At 39.0% G+C, this 20,051-nt stretch overlaps 1 protein-coding gene across 2 annotated transcripts in view; it reads left to right on the top strand.

The window, feature by feature from the left end:
* bicc1 (BicC family RNA binding protein 1) overlaps window positions 1-20,051 on the top strand; it is a 153,382-nt gene that overhangs the window by 111,533 nt on the left and 21,798 nt on the right. For both annotated transcript variants that reach the window (XM_003224456.4, XM_062975785.1), the window contains exons 4-12: window positions 7,026-7,105; window positions 9,932-10,090; window positions 10,540-10,593; window positions 11,496-11,690; window positions 13,779-14,030; window positions 14,575-14,706; window positions 17,208-17,394; window positions 17,896-18,054; window positions 18,581-18,777. In XM_003224456.4, coding sequence (XP_003224504.2) covers window positions 7,026-7,105; window positions 9,932-10,090; window positions 10,540-10,593; window positions 11,496-11,690; window positions 13,779-14,030; window positions 14,575-14,706; window positions 17,208-17,394; window positions 17,896-18,054; window positions 18,581-18,777 — 1,415 coding nt within the window. The remainder of the gene's footprint in view (window positions 1-7,025; window positions 7,106-9,931; window positions 10,091-10,539; window positions 10,594-11,495; window positions 11,691-13,778; window positions 14,031-14,574; window positions 14,707-17,207; window positions 17,395-17,895; window positions 18,055-18,580; window positions 18,778-20,051) is intronic.

The raw sequence follows: 20,051 nt of genomic DNA, 5'->3' as shown, positions 1-20,051 counted from the left end.
CCTTCTTTTCTCCATGCTAGACATACCCAGTTTTCTAAACCCTATAGCTTGGTTTCCAAACCTTTCATGGTTTTGGTAACACTTGGTATCTTTTTGAATTTGGTTCCAGGACACCACCCCACTTGTGGATACCAAAATCCATGGGTGCTCAAGTCCCATTATATATAATGGGATAACAAACTGCTGTCCCCAATATAAAATAGCAAAATTAAGGGGTGAGTTGGAGGGGGCAGGATATTTTAAAGACATAAATGATTGAATTCATAGATACAGAATCTGTGGATATAGAGGGACAATTGTATTAATACGGGTAGTATATCATAAAATGATTGCCTGTGCTCGTATTTCTGGTAATGGGTTGGAATTTGTGAATATACTATCAGTCCTCCATATTTGCATGGTGGACTTTTGCAAATTTGATTGTATGTGATTTTTATTAAATGTTGTCTCTAGCTGTGATACTCTAGGCTGCGTGAGCACTGGAAACCAGACACCAAAGCCAATAAACAATCTAATATCTTTATTAAAGAATTGAAGAAATAAAACAAAAATAAGCAGAATATATAGTCCAACAATAGACCTTCTGAGAAAGGTCAAATATAGTCCAGTATTATAAAGTCCAATGTCCAGTATTAGAGTTTAAAGATGATAATCCAATTAACCGAAACACACTCAAACTTCCATGCAGTTTGAGTGGGGAATAATCCAGGTCTTTTGCAAGAGTCCCAGGAACAAGTCCGAGGCAAGGAGTTCAAGGCAAGGTAAGGAAACAAGGCAAGGCAAGGCAAGGCAAGGCTGAATGTAGTGGATCCAAACGCGGTCCAGTCTTGGCTAGGCGCATCGCCCGGTCTACTTGAGAGTAGCGCGCCACAAGGAACTAGAAGCGAAGTTAATCCTCCAAGTGACACGTTGACACCGCGCTGGCTAGCCAGCACGCAGAACTTTTAAGGGACTTCAAATCTCCCTTCAAAACAGGTGTCCAACACTTTTCCCAAGGGAAAAACTGGCTAGAGACAACATCTTCACCAGATGCAAGCTTCCCTGGAAACTCTCAAGGGAAACGGGTTAGTCAGAGGTTTCTCTGGCTGCTAATCTCGCGCTTCTCCGTAAGTTAGCCTTCTCCAAGCGACTTGTTTCCCAAAACAGCCTCCTATCAAAGGGAGGGGAACCGCTGGGAACAGGCTCAGTTTCAAGGGCTTTTTTTAATGAGCTTCAGGCTCGAACTGTCAACAGGGAGCATCTGGAAGGGAACAGAATCTTGCTGATTCGGCATAAACCCCATATCCTCGTCACTCTGGTCCGCAACGAATACAGGGTCATGGCCCGAGGGTCTCTGGGACATCACACTAGCAGTCTCTCGGTCCCCCACTGTTACTCAATGGACAACTTTGATTGGAGGACCTACAGCAGTGGTTCTCAACCTGTGGATCCCCAGATGTTTTGGCCTTCAACACCCAGAAATCCTAACAGCTGGTAAACTGACTGAGATTTCTGGGAGTTGAGAACCACTGACTTTCAGATTCATAGAAGGACCACCTCCCTAGGAATCTCTAGGTCCTTCACTGTTTATCTATTGTCAACTTCCATTGTTGACCATAGAGTCATGTTGACGAACCTATATATTCCTAGAGAGTTGATCTCTCCATTTTTTAAATTTGCATTTGTTCCATTTTCTCAGGAGTTCGGCACTTTTAGTCTCAGTAAATCTAGAGGGCTGACTATATTGCAAATCAACTGGGTTTTTTTCTAGTCTTTGGTTTTTTTCTGTTTAAGAACTATCAATTTTAAGTGCCATGTTCTATGTTTACAAAGGTTGAAATGTTCTGTAACTAATTTCTCGGGATTGCCATTCAAAACAGAAAAATGAACAAATTCCACTCACCCACCTTTTTTCCCTTTTTAGATATATTTATATTACCATTTAGAAGAGGTATTCAACAAAATTCCCAAAGATTAATAATACAGTAGTTAGATGGAAAAATCCAAAGAAAACTAGATATATCTCAAGTTGGAGATGGAGAACATTTGGACCTCTTTATGTTGGTAAAATACTACATAGTCAATCATAGATTGTCATTTACAAGGCCAGATGCCACTGATGGGAATTGGAATTGAACAATATTTAGGTGGCCATGATTTGCCCAGTTGTGCTGTCAGTAGATTTGGTCAGTTGCCTTAAATACCTGATGAGCTAACCAGCCAAACAGTATCAAGTTTTAAATACAGAGGATTTAGCTGAGTCAAAAACCTAACGTATAAGTGAAATTATAAACTAAGGCAACAAAGTATTTATAACATTATGTGAATAGAAATGTTTGTGGATGGTATTAAGGAGAGCGGCTCTCAGCAGTTTTAATTTTTTATTTTAAAAACCACAAGGAAAGCCCAAAGATTTATATGATTTATTTAGGAGAAATTGAATCAATCATAATACAGACTTAAAATTCAAAAAGATATTTGACACCTTTGAGACTGAGAGAAGAAAGTTGTAGGGCAAGCTTTCGTAGACCGAGACTATTCCCATCAGATGCATGGGAGTGTCTAGGGACAGATATTTTTGTCCATGAATGAGCTGGTGCAAGTGTGAATAGTAATAGAAAGGCAAAACTTATGGTTATGCTGATGAGGTGATGAGTTTAGTTTTTACAGTAGTCATTGGTGGGAAAAACTGTGTGGAAAGATATTGTCTAAAGGCAAGGTGAGTAGAACCTATAGTTGAGGGGGTTCTCGGAATGTAGTAGGATGCTGGCTGGGAACCAGAAAGAAGGTGAGCTACAGTGGGGAAATGACCCCTCATAGATGAGCATACTCCATGCATCTGGCCCTCAACTCCAAGCATGTGATGAATAGACTCGTTCTACAAAAGCATATGCTACAAATGTCTGCCTATACAATATCCCTTTGTATATTGGCCACAGTAAATAAATAAATAATAAACTTTATTCTTATACCCCGCTCCATCTCCCCGAAGGGACTCAGGGCAGCTTACATGGGGACAAGCCCGAACAACAACATAACAGCATTTCATGTATAAAATTTAACAGCAGATTAAACATTCCAACAATAAACAAAACAACATAACAAGACAGTTACTTAAAAGCCTGAGCATCAATTATTGCACACGGCAAAAGATCACAAGTGCAGTGCTCAAGGGTTCATAGATAATATCAAAATGAATAAAGGAGAAATATGGGGACAGGTTCCATAAAGTGTTATAACATATGGGATAAGAAACAGTGATAAGGTGCCAGACAATTTTGTAAACATAGCCAAATAACAGTATGAAGACAAGTCTGAAGGGCCTATTCATTCAAACGCGCACCAGAACATCCATGTTTTCAGTTCCCGGCGAAAGATGGGCAAAGAGGAGCGAACCTGATCTCCCTAGGGAGAGAGTTCCAGAGCCGCGGGGCCACTGCCAAGAAGGCTCTCTCCCTCATCCCCACCAGCCGCATTTAAGACAGGGGTGGGAGCAAGAGGAGCTCCTCCCCGGATGATCTTAGAGTCCGCGTAGGTTCGTAGGGGAGGAAGCAATTGTTGAGATAGGCAGGTCCTGAACCGTTTAAGGTTTTATAGGTGATAACCTGCACCTTGAGTTGGGCCCGGAAACTTATTGGTAGCCAGTGGAGCTGTTTAAACAAGCGGATTGACCGCTCTCTATAACTTGCTCCCGTTATTAATCTGGCCACTGATCTTCGTACCAACTGTAATTTCCGAACCATCTTCAAAGGCAGCCCCACGTAGAGTGCATTGCAGTAATCCAACCTGGAGGTAACCATGGCCAAGTCAGACTTCACATGGTATGATCGCAGCTGGCGCACAAGCTTTAACTGTACAAAAGCCTTCCTGGCCACCACCGACACCTGAGCCTCAAGCGTCAGCACTGAATCCAGGAGGACCCCCAAGCTGCGGACCTACTTCTTAACGAACGCAGGTTGCCACCCTATGCCCTGATAGGTCGAGCGACTGACCTGAAGGACCCCTGTCTTGTCAGGATTAAGTTTCAGCTTGTTCACCCTCATCCAGTCCATCACAGCGGCCAGGCACCGATCAAGGATCCGAGGGGCTTCCTTGGAGTTTGGTGGAAAAGAGTTGTAGAGTTGAGTGTCATCTGCATAAAGGTGGCACCCAACTCCAAAACTCCAGATGACCTCTCCCCGTGGTTTCATGTAGATGTTAAAAAGCATGGGAAACAGAATAGAACCTTGTGGGACCTCACAGGTCAATGGCCAGGGGTCCGAGCAGGAGTCTCCCAGCTTCACCAACTGGGAGCGGAGCCATTGCAAAGCAACGCCCCCAATACCCATTCCGGAGAGCCGCCCCAGAAGGATACTGTGGTCGATGGTATTGAAAGCTGCTGAGATTTCCAAGAGAACCAATAGGGTCACACTCCCCTTATCAAATTCCCTGCAGAGGTCATCCACCAAGGTGACCAAAGCTGTCTCCATACCATGACCGGGCCTAAACCCGGACTGCGATGGATCCAGATAATCAGTCTCTATCAGGAACCCCTGGAGCTGCAAAGCAACCACCCACTCCAGAACCTTGCCCGAAAAGGGAAGGTTAGAAATTGACCAGTAGTTAAGTACCAACGGATCAAGGGATGTCTTTTTCAGGATCGGTTTAAGCAATGCCTGCTTTAAGGCAGATGGGGAAAATCCCTTAATCCAGTGAAGCATTTATTATCCTCACAAACCAAATTGCTAACCCCCCACTGGCAAGTTTTATTAGCCAAGATGAGCAAGGGTCTGAAGTGCACATGGTTGCCCTCACAGCCCCAAGGATCCCCTCTACATCATCTGGGTGAACAATCTGAAATGAATCCATTAACACTGGACAAGCAGGTGCCTCGGTTACCTACATAGATACTGCATTAAGGCTGGTGTCTAAGTCAGAGCATATCCTAGTGACTTTATCTGCAAAATGATGGGCAAACCTGCCACATCGAATTGTCAGGTGGTCAGGGGCAGCCCCCCCATCACAAGGATGGAGGAGCTTCCCCACCACCCGAAACAACACAGCTGGTCTGTTTGTTGCAGACGCAATGCAGGCAGTTGAGAAAGCTTTTCTGGCTGCCCACAATGCCGCAGAGTAGGCCTTAAGAGAGGCTCTAGCCCGTGTTTGATCGGATACACACTGAAATCTACGCCAGATGCACTCCAGTCTCTGTCTCATCCGTTTCATCACAGCCAGCTCCTCAGAGAACCAAAGAGCTGACCTGACTCTACGTGATGATAGGAGATGTTCAGGGGCGATCTTGTCTTCCACCCTGGCCATCTCGGTGTTAAAGAGATCAACCAAGGCTTCGACAGGATCACCAGCTGCCATGACAGGAAAATCCCCAAGAGACATCAGGAATCCATTTGGATCCATAAGTCTGAGGCGGACCATCTTAATCAGTCCACCACCCCTGAAGAGGGTTTGAGCTGTGGTTAGTCTAAAGCTGACCAGGTGATGATCAGTCCATGACAATGGAATAATGTTTTGCTCTTCCACACTGACTTTTCCTCTGTCCACAACAAAAACTAGATCTAACGTGTGTCCTGCCTGGTGAGTTGGTCCAGAAATTATTTGGGACAGGCACATGGCCATCATGGCAACCGTGAGGTCCTGTGCTGCGCCAGAAAGGGTGAACTCCGCGTGGATGTCCCACTACAAAGTGCTGGGACTGCAACACCAAGCTGGAGACCACCTCGGCGAGCTCAGGCAGTGAGACTGCTGTGTCGCGGGGTGGCCGGTACACAAGCAGAATCCCCAACCTGTCCTGGTTTCCAACTCTCAGATAGACACAGTCAAATCCAGGGGATTGTGGAATGGGGTAACTGGTCAGAGAGAGATGGAATCTCAATAGACCACCGCAGCTCCAACTCCCCGCCCCCCAGACCTGGCCTGCTGGTGCACTCCGAAAGCCAGAGGACACAGCTGGGTGAGGTTAACCCCACCCAACTCATCCAATCAGGTTTTGGTAATGCATGCCAGATCCACATTTTCATCCAGGATGACTGCTGTTTTGCCGTTTACAGATCACCGTTCACAGTAACAAGACTTTGTCTTGGAATCCCCCTATGTGTGCATGTGCCTTCAAACCGCTTGACTTAGAGTGGCCCCATTAATGTCATAAGGTTTTCCTAAGCAAAGAATAGTCAGAGGTGGCTTTGCCAGTTCCTCCCATTTATAGTGTACTTAATCCACTGGATAGAGGGTGCCTGAGTCTAAAGGATACAAGTGGCATTGACCTTGGCATCTTCAAGACTGGAGGTACACCTATTCCTTCTTATTTTTCCAGCATGTAATACTTTTAAAATAAAGTTGGCCATTACTTTTGAAGGCATTTTTGGCTATATGACCACATTCAGATTAATGTGGTCATACCAAATTTATTACTGCTAGTTCCTTTTATTTCAGTAGGAAATGGCATGATACCATTTATAGTGATGATCTCTAAGCAGGCTTTCAGAATGTACCCCAAGATAACTGGGCAAAAGGGCATTTAGAAATACTTAGACTGAGTGTCTGTGTTCTTTCTTCCAGCTGCTGACTGCTAAGATTATGTGTGGACTGAAAAGCTACTGGCTATTTTTGATGGCTCTTAACTCATAATTGATAGTTATTTTTAATGGCTCATAACCCTATCAGTTAGTTTTTCTGTTCAGGAGAGTATCTTCACATGACTTACTCTGTATGTTTCTGTGATAATGCATTGAGCCTGTCGTGCATGGTAGTGAGCAGTTTTACATTCCAAAAAGGTTAATATGTAGCTTGGAAATTTGTTTCCTTAAAGCAGGGTGCCATAATGAGTGGACACATTCTGGATTCACTCAATTTGAAAATCTGGGAAGTATACAGTAAATTGTCTGAAGAAGCAAATTTCTTAACAAACTGCAGTTACTGGTGCAGTTACTCTATGTTTTGTATACAGAAAGTGATGAATATTAACAGTGAGAAAAGGTTTTGCTTGTGTCATTTGTTACTGTGTTTCATCAGCCAATGAAGAAACTAATGTTTCTTTTTGTCTTTCTTTCAAGATCCCCATATTAAAGTGTCTGGAAAAAAAGAGAACGTTAAAGAAGCCAAAGAAAAGATCATGTCTGTTTTGGACACAAAAGTAAGATGAAAATCAACTACTCTGCTTTGGGCTAGAATTTCAGGTTCCAAACTTTGGGTTTTTTTTAGACTCAGCAATGATGAATTCATCAGCATATTAAGACTAAGGTTCTAGGGTTACATTTAGAAAGCAGGCATTTTGCACTGAAATTTACATGGATAATAAAGCAGTAATTTGCTGTATTTGATTTAATTTCAAGTAGTTCAGCAGTGCATGCTGTAAAGTGAATCAATGACAGCACCCAACATTAACAATGGAATTACTTGTGAAGAATTAGGTGCTTTGTGACAGAAACTTACCCTTTAAAAGAACAGCCTGATCTGATTTAAGTGCTTCTTTTTAGTTGCTTTGATGCAAACCACTGTCATTGCTGCAGCATCTAAAGAAGACTTTGCCATCCTGGTTAGGTTACATTTGTGTGGAAAGTCTTCCTAAGACAAAAATCCCCCTAAAAGCAAAAATATCTAGTTGTCCTGGTACATTTAGTTTACAGCAAGGGTGAGAGTAGCGGCTCACCAGATGATGTTGAACTGTAACTCCCTTTAGCCTTAGCCTGCAGAGCCGAGAGAGTTGAGGAATGCTGTCTTTGTATGACACCTGGAGAGTCATACAACCTTTATGCTGTGATGCCTGGGGAATTTTGGGAGTTATTGTCTAGAGTGGCAGGCCAAATTCAAGTATGAAGGTTACTTTTTCTTTTTTCTTATTGAAGTCATGTATGTTTGTTTCTTTCTTTCTCATGCTTCCTTTCCACCTCCAGAAAATATGGTAAGTATCAAGTTTCTGTAAGGCTACTAACTAAGGAAGTTAAGCATTATTATCTGGTTCAACACTAGAGACTGCTTTACACAAACTCATCCACCCAGGATCCATAAAAGTATCCAATGTCAACAAATGCATATTACTATACATCAGATTCTGAAATTAAAAGTAAAAATATCTTGTGAGCCACCCCACATCCCGCTGGGGAGAGGGGGCGGGTATAAATAAAATTATTATTATTATTATTATTATTATTATTATTATTATTATTATTATTATTATTTTAACAACTTACACTATTTTGTTTTAATGAAAATTGCAAAAAAAAAACCATATCTTCAAAGTTCCTTATATTGCTAATTGTGATTTTATTCAACCTTTCTACAATCTCCCAACACATTTAAAGTCTCTAAAAGGAAAACATTTTAGATAGAAATGTTCCAAGGCATCTTAGTGAATGAGAGGCCAAATGACACTTCACTCTATATGCACAACACCAGCATGTGACAAGGTACAACAACATAAGCCATGTATGTTGATAGTTTGGTATATGGGAAGCTGCCTATTACGCCAGTAGTTATACTACTGTTCTCACTATAACCCTGCTCTGCCTGGAGTCATTTGAAACTTGTAGCAAAACACATTACATATTCAGTATTCTTACATTCTGCCTTCTGCTCCATGGGGCAGCACACAATTAAAATTAATTGGTTAAAATGTAGAAGTATCAGGCAGAACTATGGGTTTTTGCACACACGCAATGAGAGGGAATTGAAATCCCTTTGAAATACCACATGGGATTCATGCAACTAAATACTGAATGCATAATAAGAGACGTGTAAAACAATATTTAACCTATATCGTCAGAATTCAGGGTACCCATGGGGAATAAAACTGCAGAATTCATAAATAGCCTTTAAGCAAAGAGTATCCAAAAGCCTTGCAAGTGTCAGTATAGGAGAAGAGGAGTGTTCTTGTTGCAGTTATTTTAGTTATTAAAAGTGAGTTTATAATTTACAACTGTAATATTTGCCTAAGACAAAACCCAGAAATTCAAGAAATTCCATGTGGTGAATATGGAAGAACAGGTTGCTTGGCTGAAAATGTCACAGGAGAAACTTAGTGGAAGCTTAAAGGCAGTATTTATGGTTGGAGAGGAGGAATTAGCTTGAAGAAAAGCGGATCTTTTTTTCTTCAGGTCAAGGTGAACATTTAGCTCAGGGAAAGTCTTCCTAGAGGACAAGAGACCATTTCTTCAGTGTATTTCCTGAGACCCCACATGACTTCCTAGTTGCATTAGAGAGGCAGAAAAGCTTTGGACTCCTGCTGACAACCATAAGAAAAAATAAGAAAGATCTAATTTAGTAAAGTTTTTTCTGGCTTTAGAAATAAGTGGCGGAAGAACTTATAGCCGCACACTTTTGTAGTTTTTGGCTTTCTGTCAAAGATATAGGAGAAGGTCGGAGTGGGGACAGAAGCAGCTGTAATGTGAAAAGTTGGGTACACAAGACGTGCCTTGTTGGATTCATTTAAGGTCTAGCTAGTGAGCAACCATGTAAATAAGACCATAAAATTACTAATCTGGAAAAGATTTGAGTAGCTTGCTTTTTATCTCATAGCTGGTTGAAGGTAGAAAGAGCACTCTGTCCATCCCTTGCCAGCATTTCTGTTTTTAAAAAGCCTGGGAGTTTACTGCCTTTTTTCATAACGAAATGAATGTAACCATGTTTATTATATAAACTACACGTATTTTGATAATTGACACAAAAATATTCATGGGTTTTTTTTGAATTTTTAATTTCCAAATCTTCATGGATTGTAATAACACTTTGTTAAACCACAAATTATTTGAAACAGCTTTAGAATTTTTTTATTACAACCATTTTTATTTCATATCCTGGACTGAAGAGCAAAGGTGTAAAAATGGGTCATAAAAAATTTTGGTTTTCTCCAGCTTCTTTAGAAACGTCTTGTTCTCTCCATAGTTCTGTTTATTAATTGTGTGTATGTATGTGTCTTGCCATATTAGAAGAATTGAAGATTATATGCACTGATTTTTTCCAGAGTAATCGTGTCACTCTGAAGATGGATGTATCTCATACAGAACATTCTCATGTAATTGGCAAAGGAGGAAATAATATTAAAAAGGTGATGGAAGAAACAGGCTGCCACATCCATTTTCCAGATTCTAATAGAAATAACCAAGCAGAAAAAAGCAATCAGGTGAATATTCTCCAATATTCTATATAGGCAGTACTATCCACATATATGTACCAAGTTTTAATTATATCCTGTTTAATTTGACATCCTAAATCTGAAAGGGGAAAAAACATATCATAGTCCCTTTGGGATTATAACATGTTGGAATGAAAATATATGTGTATTGACAGAAAGGAGACATAGCATTTTGACTACATGTGATTCTTCTGTAAAAAAATTCCCTTCTTGCATAGAATGTCATCATGGTGTTGGGAAGGTTAACTTTGAGGGTTTAGATGTGTTTGATTTCCACAGATAGAAGCGTATTTTGTATGTTTGTATTCAGAATCATATAATTTAGTTCAGAGCAAGAAATCAATAATTCTTTCATAGAGACCAACAGATTCTTAACTCTTAGTCAAAATATTGATTATATGAATTGAGGTTTTTTTTTTTCCCTCCAATTTCCACAGGTGTCTATTGCAGGACAACCGGCTGGAGTTGAGTCTGCTAGAGTTAGAATACGGGTAATTATGAAATTCAAGCTTAGTATAATGTTGCTTTATAAACAAATTGAAAAAAACAGATTTGTCTTCATTTTTGTTAATTCTATATACCTTAAAGCTCAATAATAATATTGTATTTCTTCAATTGTAAGATGCCACTGATTGTAAGACAGGCCCTAATTTCATTACCACCACCACCACCACCAAAATACACAAGATTTATCTGTGGTTCTAACACGCACCCCATTTTTAGAAATATTTATATAGGAGAAAGGTATATCTTAGAATTGAAGAAATATAGCATGTCCAATATCTCTCAACTTGTTGCCAGTAGAATGTTCTATTTGTCTGAAACAAGTGGTCTTTGAAATGTTCTTGAACTGCAGTTTCCATCAATCATAATTATAAAGGATGGAAGTTGCAGTCCAGCAACACCTGCAGAACTAGATATAATGCATCTCTGTTCCAGATAGCCCTCTTGGTCAAATATATTACAAATCAGTATAGATGGAAAAGATGGAGGAAAATATATGGAAAAAGTGCTCTCACCCCCTATTCTGCTATCTCCAATTAATTAGGTTTTGGATCCCAAAGATACAGCTATCACAGAACATTATGAATTTCTCTTAATTTTTTAAAAATTTCTCTGTACAGTTATTTTAAACATGTTGTGTTCCATGAGATCATTTCTCACTAAATTCCAACCTGCACATTTTTACCCTGAGTTCAAAATTTAATGTAATATACAAGACCACAACAAAATGTGTCTTCTGTTCCATTAATGGCAGTGACTTTACAATGTGACCTCTGGCTTGTAGACTTCATAAAATGTCTCTTGAGACCACTTATCCTAGTGTTTTAGATGACTGGATTCATAATGCTTTCATCATTGTGCTGAAGTGTTGCTTTGATCATTATTCTAGGAGCTTCTCCCTTTGGTACTGATGTTTGAATTACCTATTGCTGGAATCCTTCAACCAATCCCTGATCCCAGTTCTCCCACAATTCAACACATATCACAGACGTATAATATTTCAGTGTCATTTAAACAGCGTTCTCGGACATATGGTGCTACAGTTATCATCAGAGGATCTCAAAATAATGCTAGTGCTGTGAAGGTAACGTTTGGCTAAAACTGTTGTGATTTTAAGCAAAGTCTTATTTTTTATCATCTAGGTTTTTTTTTTTTTTGCATGAGTTTGTACTGCTGTTGGTCAATCCCAGCCAGTACTGAACATTTCCCAAGAATAATAGATGAATTTCACAGATGCTTCCAGAATATAGCTGTCTCTGAACAAAATATTGGAATGTGTTTTATAACAGAGACTTATTTCAGGCTTGTCTGTTGTGCATAATGGAAACTGCCACATGAGTTATTTTACAGCTTGCAATGTTATGATATCCAAGTATAGATAGAAAATTCACATGTTATGTATATATATTTAGGTTGAAACATGAGTATTGGACACATCTGAGTAAGTAGGAAAAACCAGTACACATTGGGCAGCAAGGTTGCAGCCATCTCGTTTATCTCTAGTAAGATTCTGTTTGCAGTCTAATGTGCAATCCACTCTTGCTATGTTACAATTGTGGCTTCATGTGAAAGTCACAATGGATTGTGTGTGAGAGAGTTACCGCTGTTGTATGTCGCATGTCATAGCATATTCATCCCTTTTCCCCCCATGTAAAACACTATGCAGATTTAAGAGGCAAATTTTCTGAGAATATGTTCTGCAGTCACATATTTGCTGCTTTTTGATAGTTTTCTGGTGGTTTTCCTTGAGGTTTTATGCAGGTGCATCTTGCACAAGTTCAGTGATTTGTAGCATGATAATATTTCTTCCAGAGTTTTCAGAAGAAGCAACTGCTTTCACTTGGAGTTTACAAATCCAGTTCATTTAATTTAAGTACAGATCACATCTCTATGAACATGTATTTCTTACATTTATTTCCAACCCATCAAACAAATACTTTGGACAATTCCATAGGGGGAAGCTCATGTTATCTTTACAGATGTCACACAAATATAATATGGAGATTTGATAAATGTGGATTTAATATGTGTGGGTATGAATGAACTGCATGGAAGGAAGGAATGAGAGCTACATTTTGGAGACACCATCCTGAAGATTAAGGCCTGCAATGACTTACTGCCTGCTTGCTTAATTGTAATTAAAAGTAGTTAATGAGAACTGAAATGGTTGACCTGCCTGGTAAACTGTGATAAGAACTGTGACAGTGCTAAGAGAAATGTTTACATCAAGTTAAGGAAATGTTTACAACTGTTAAGAAGGAAGTCAATACCAATCAAGAGTCAACTTCTGGTCCATGAAACTGGGATGGAGCCAGGATGGAAGATGTCTATCATTCATTTACAACTTCGGGACAACTTCAGCAAAATATTGCTATATAATATCGCAATCCAGAAATTGCGACAGACAGCGACGCTGTTCACCCACCATGCTCAGTGTATGAGAAAGTGGCAGGTCTGCAATGGAAGCAGTCTGGTTAATGGGCCTCCTTTTTTCAAGGGAAGAGGAACAAGTGCATTTTGAAGTCATGATACATGTTGCAGGGAGTCAATTCTGCTACATGGAAACAGGATTCTGATCCTTGGCATCTTAGGGAAAGATAAATTTTGGCGTTTTGGCATTTTAGGAGTTTTGGAACTATGTGTTGGCAGGCTGTAGAGGGAGCCTAAGCAGGTGCTTCTCCAAGGAGGGAGAAAGAATATGGTAGTATTTGGATGTGTGCATGAGGATGAATGCATGTACATGTGTGTGAATGCTGAGTGAAAATGTAACCCCCTTTGTTTGTTAGCCAATGTAAGTAGGTTGTTGTGAATCCAATGTAGTTGCATAGAATCTGTATGTCTGTATGTCTAGATGTTGTTCTGTAAAAGTTCTGCTGTGCCCTCTCACATTGAAATTGCAATAAAAAGAACCTATGCTTTAAAATTATTGAAAACTTATTCATAACACAGAAAGGCCATGAGATGGCTCAGAGAGGGTGAGTGTTGCCAGATCATCTAGCATAGATTCAAACCTGAATCTCTTCATTCCAAATAGCATACTTTGAATTACTGTAACCTACATGTGCAAGCATATATATTTCATTTCACTGTTTAAAGAAGTCATAATTTTTATTTGTATGTAGAATATGTAGTGAATAATGAAAACTTATCTCAAACTTTCTTTTTAAAATAGGAAGGAACGGTGATGCTTTTGGAACACTTGGCTGGTAGCTTGGCTTCTGCGATCCCCGTGAGCACACAACTAGATATAGCAGCACAACATCATCTCTTTATGATGGGTCGAAATGGCAGCAACATCAAGCATATAATGCAAAGAACTGGTGCTCAGATCCATTTTCCTGACCCTAGCAATCCACAGAAGAAATCTACAGTCTACCTCCAGGGCACTATTGAGTCTGTCTGTCTTGCCAGGCAGTATCTCATGGTAAATATCCATATTAAACTATGGAAGCAACAACAGGGGTGCTGGATTGGTTTTCCAACATTATTCATGTGAATGGTAGAGCTGTAAGATGGCTGGAAAATAAGAAGCCTGTAGTGAGCCAGTAGCAGCTGCCATTCAGACTAGATGGGTAGTCGAAGACCCTAACATAGGAGTTCCCTTACTTTGACTGGACTAGAAGAATGACAGCTAAGACATATTTCAATAATTAATATAGGAGTAAATGGTCTTTGAAGTATTGCAGATGCAAGTCATTTAGGACTATGGAGAGATTATGAATATGAAACAGTCATGAATGCATAATTCTAGTTTTCACATTAATATCTGCCATAGAGGATTCTAGCCATTATTTCCACCATATTCTTTTAGCATCTATCTGAATATATGTATATATGCACTCTTGTTCATAGAGATACATGAATACTGAAGACCTTACTCTTCTAGATTGTAGTCAAAGCACTAAGTTTAATAAAATTTGCTTTATGCACAAGTGATGTCATGTCGGATTTTGTATTTAATATTTCAGGGCTGCCTTCCTCTTGTGCTCATGTTTGATATGAAGGAAGAAATCGATGTAGAACCACACTTTATAACACAATTAATGGAACAGCTAGATGTCTTCATTAGTATTAAACCAAAGCCAAAACAGCCAAGCAAGGTTAGTAAGATCATTTTTACTTTCTTCTGCTATTGAAATCCTCATTATGTTGCCCTGAAGTAAACTAAATAAATCTGTAAAAACTATTTTTAAAAAACTAAACTGATTATTCGTTTATATGAAGATATCTTTTTTATGTTTTAGTCATGGACGTTTAGCACAAAGCCTCTCTTGCAGCAAGTATACATACATTTATGAAATCAGATTCTAATTCATGAGTTTTCTAGATAATGTTATCAGACTAGTAAACATGGTGGAGACAGGCATATATTCAGGCCTTTAACCTGGAGATAAGGATAATCATTACCATGCAAAAATGTTGATGAGCTTTCTTCCTAAAGGAAAGAATATTTTAGCCACATCCTTAGGAAAATATTTGTTGGTCAATTTTGCTGTGTGAAATGGGAAAAAGTTAAAAGGTGAAAAATGTAATTTTGGATAAATAAGTTGTAGAGTTCAGACCATTGGAGCCTGCATCTTACTTCAGACGCCTTATTTTCCTGGGTACATACAGTGGGGGGGGGGAAAAGTATTTAGTCAGATACCAATTGTACAAGTTCTCCCACTTAAAAAGATGTGAGAGGCCTGTAATTGACATCATAGGTAGACCTCAACTATGAGAGACAACATGAGAAAAAACATCCAGAAAATCACATTGTCTGATTTTTCATGAATTTATTTGCAAATTATGGTGGAAAATAAGTATTTGGTCACCAACAAACAAGCAAGATTTCTGGGTCTCACAGACCTGTAACTTCTTCTTGAAGAGGCTCCTCTGTCCTCCACTCATTACCTGTAGTAATGGCGCCTATTTGAACTTGTTATCAGTCTAAAAGACACCTTTCCACAACTTCAAGCAGTCACACTCCAAACTCCACTATGGTGAAGACCAAAGAGCTGTCCAAGCACACCAGAAACAAAATTGTAGCTTTGTACCAGACTGGGAAGACTGAATCTGTAATAGGCAAGCAGTTTGGTGTGAAGAAATCAACTGTGGAAGCAATAATTAGAAAATGGAAGAGATACAAGAACACTGTATCTCCCTCGATCTGGGGCTCCACACAAGATCTCACCCCGTGGGGTCAAAATGATCACAAGAACGGTGAGCAAAAATCCCAGAACCACACGGTGGAACCTAGTGAATGACATGCAGAGAGCTGGGACCAATGTAACAAAGGCTACCATCAGTAACACACTATGCTGCCAGGGACTCAGATCTTGCAGTGCCAGATGTGCCCCCCTGCTTAAGCCAGTACATGTCCGGGGCCAACTGAAGTTTGCTAGAGAGCATTTGGATGCTCCAGAAGAGTATTGGGAGAATGTCATATGGTCAGATGAAGCCAAAGTAGAACTGTTTGGCAGAAACACAACTTGTCGTGTTTGGAGGAGAAAGAATGCTGAATTGCATCCAAAGAACACCATACCTGCTGTGAAGCATGAGGGTAGCAACATCATGCTTTGGGTCTGTTTCTCTACAAAGGGACCAGGGTGACTGATCCGTACGTATGAAAGAATGAATGGGGCCATGTATCGTAAGATTTGGAATGCAAACCTCCTTCCATCAGCAAGGGCACTGAAGATGAAACGTGGCTGGGTCTTTCAGCATGACAATGATCCCAAGCACACCGCCGGGGCAACAAAGGAGTGGCTTTGTACAAAGCATTTCAAGGTCCTGGAGTGGCCTAGCCAATCTCCAGATCTCAATCCTATAGAAAACCTTTGGAGGGAGTTGAAAGTCCGTGTTGCCCAGTGACAGCCTCAAAACTGCTCTCGAGGACATCTGCATTGGGGAATGGGCCAACATACCAGGAACAGTGTGTGCCAACCTTGTGAGGACTTAGAAAATGTTTGACTTCTGTCATTGCCAATAAAGGATATATAACAAAGTATTGGGATGAACATTTGTTATTGACCAAATACTTATTTTTCACCATAATTTGCAAATAAGTTCATGAAAAATCAGACAACGTGATTTTCTGGATGTGTTTTCTCATGTTGTCTCTCATAGTTGAGGTCTACCTCTGATGTCAATTACAGGCCTCTCTAATCTTTTTAAGTGGGAGAACTTGTACAATTTGTATCTGACTAAATACATTTTTCCCCACTGTAAAAAGTTGGAAAGATTATCCAGTTACTTAGTGTATTTCTAAACAATATTTACATGTATCAATGTTTGCTTACGTATTCATTTAACTTTTGAAGTTTTACAGAACAGAAACTTAGTTTTCAATGACTGTATTTTATTTTGTAACTAGGAAAATAAACAGAATCCATTTTTTACCACCCCTATATTCTGCAAGTGTTTGTTTTTAGGAAAATTTATCAAATGTTACATAAGGCATGCTAGTTTTGGAGCCTCAAGTACTCACTTTCTGTTCATGCCAGAAAATAAGTTTGATTTCAGAGTGGGCTTATAAACAATTCCACTTATTGATTCCAGTTGTAGAAAATTGTTTAAATATTTTGTTACACTGTTACGATTTTGTATTTCCATTTTACAGTCTGTAATTGTAAAAAGCGTCGAGAGAAATGCCTTAAATATGTACGAGGCACGGAAATGTCTCCTGGGCCTTGAAAGCAGTGGAGTCGCAATGGCAACAAGCCCATCCACCATCTCCTGCCCAGTTGGCCTCTCCTGCCCAGGCTTGGACATCTTATCCTCAGCTGGACTGGGACTTACTGGACTTGGTACAGTTTATTACAGCTCATAATATTTTGGAACTTTATTTAATGAGTTGAACAAATGAACTCTCTCGATAACTCTGTATATAAACATTGTTCTTGAAGAGGAAATGTGCAAGAAATGAAGTATGTTGAAATAGGATGTAACATAAGGTCTTTTATGCATATAAAAACTGTCAGCAAGATGGGGAAAATATGAAATAACAGATACGGGAAAATCAAGCCAGTAATTATTAACACATTATTAGACATTAATAAATGTTCTGCTTAAGACAGTGTATTGTTGTGATAGTTTCCAAATTAATTAATAACAATACACTATCTTAATCAAGAGGAAGAATTTGTATCCTAGAAGAGAGAGCTTTGGAACTATAGGGTGGCTATGAAAATACCTGTCATTTTCTGTTACTGTAGTAAAAATGGAAGAACTTGGTCTTAAATGCATACTTTATTTTCTCCATGAGATTATATAAGTTGAACTTCCTGTTTTTTGGGGGTTTTTTGCAGGTCTCTTGGGTCCAACTGCCTTATCTGTCAACACATCAAGTGCTCCTAATTCCCTCTTAAATGCTCTAAATAATTCTGTTAGTCCTTTGCAAAGTCCAAGTTCTGGCACACCAAGCCCAACTCTGTGGGCATCATCAATAGCCAATACAAATGCTACAGGTTAGTTTAAGATTCAGATTTTTGTAGTTTTAAAACAGTACAAAATTGAAAGTATTTAATCATTAATTATGTAAAGGTAGTTCTATTCAAATGTAGCATTTTAATTCTTAAGTACTGTCATAAAGATGCATGGTATCAATGTAATGCATTTAACGTGTCTTCACTTTTCTGTTTTAAAATGGAATCTGGATTAGCTGTCTGATTATTATATTGCACTTCGTAGTGTTATTATTCAGGGTAGAAAATATGTTGTACATGACATCTCAGGATAAATAACCTATTTCCAGCATAACTGTGTCTGAGATCAAAAAAGGATGCTGCCTGTTTGAGAAGGAAGTAGTGGCTTATCTGGAACAGTGTCTGACTCATTAAAAGTTAATAATTTGTCTAATTTCTGCTCTGAATTCAATTTGATTGTCTACTTTCTCTTTGGTTTCTTCACATTCTGGGTGGACCGTTCATACTTTATACAACAGCACAAATGAAAAAAATATATTAATTTGGATTTCTTCAAACTTTCTCATAGGATTTTCTGCCATTCCTCACCTGATGATGCCATCAGCTGCTCAAGCTACTTTAACTAGTATTCTTCTATCAGGAGTGCCAAATTACAGTCAGAGCACACCATCTCCCCCTCCTGGTTTAACCCCAGTTGATATCCACATGAATGGCATTCACACAGAAAACAAGAAAAACCCAACTTCATTAAATGGTCATGTCAAGGTAATAACTTAAAACTGCAGTCATGGATGTACCAAATATGGTTCTGCATATGACATCATAAACATTGGTGGTGGTGTAGTTATAAAAAATATGATATGACATTTTAAGATGGAAATTGTAGTTTAAATTTAAATGTTTATATGTCAGTGGAGCAATATACAGATGGGATATGTGTTTTTTATTATTTTGTTCTGAAACGAACAGTTGTTCCAGCATAAATGGTACAGTATGATTTAGCATTGTGTGCTTAATTATATTTTGATGTGGTTTTTTTTTCATCCTTGCAGAGCATGGCTATTGTATCCTCTTTCCACTCTAGAACCTTATCACATTCGGATATACTCAATTTCTAAGACCCCAAATGGCTCCTATCACATGATGTTTATCCCATTCCATCAGTAGCCCATTGGAATCCATCTGCAAAATTTCACAGAAACAGAGGAACTGCATATGGGATTCCAATTGTGGGGTGTTTTTTATATTTAATATGTTTCTGAAGTGCGGTGTTATGTGTGATCATAAAATCAGTATACATCCCATCAGCTAAAATCTCATGAGAATGGTAGTTCAAGACTTCCGGGCTACGTCACTGTGCAGTATTAGGGGATTTTTTAAAAAGTGATATAGGCATTTGAATGAATTAAGAGGAGCCATGGTGTGATAAGTCAAAGTGCAGCATTTTCAGAAAATAAGAATCTGGTGTGATGGAGTCTGACTGTATCTGTCTAAACACAGGATGCATACAGTCCTAAAAATATGGGATGCATACTGATATAAATGGAATATATCCCAATGTGACAAGGTAACTTTCTTCCCATTTACAATATTTATATGGTGCACCTTACCCAGTCTACTTTTACAATCTCTCAGTTTTAATCCATGTTTTTATTAGTTCTTGTTTTTTATTGGCTAATGTTTAATTTTTTTTTATTGTGCAAGTTGTTGTCTATTGCTGTGTTTTATACTGCTACTGTTTTTATTCGGGCTTGGCCCCATGTAAGCCGCCCTGAGTCCCCTCCGGGGAGATAGAGGCGGGGTATAAAAATAAAGTTGTTATTATTATTATTATTATTATTTAGTATACATCATTTCAATATATTGAAGGAAACGTTACAACTGTATAGTGGAGGGTGGCAAAAGTATTTTCCCTCTCAATCAAGCTTTTTTTCTGCTACGATCTGCCTTTTTTCTGGCAGTAAAATAGCCCACAGTGACAAAATGAGCTCATTTTGTTGGAAGAGACAAGAGTAGAAAGATTCTGTGGTGTATATGAT

Source organism: Anolis carolinensis, chromosome 3, assembly GCF_035594765.1.
Source record: "Anolis carolinensis isolate JA03-04 chromosome 3, rAnoCar3.1.pri, whole genome shotgun sequence".
Classification (NCBI taxonomy): domain Eukaryota; kingdom Metazoa; phylum Chordata; class Lepidosauria; order Squamata; family Dactyloidae; genus Anolis; species Anolis carolinensis.
This window is presented reverse-complemented; position numbering and strand designations above follow the sequence as displayed.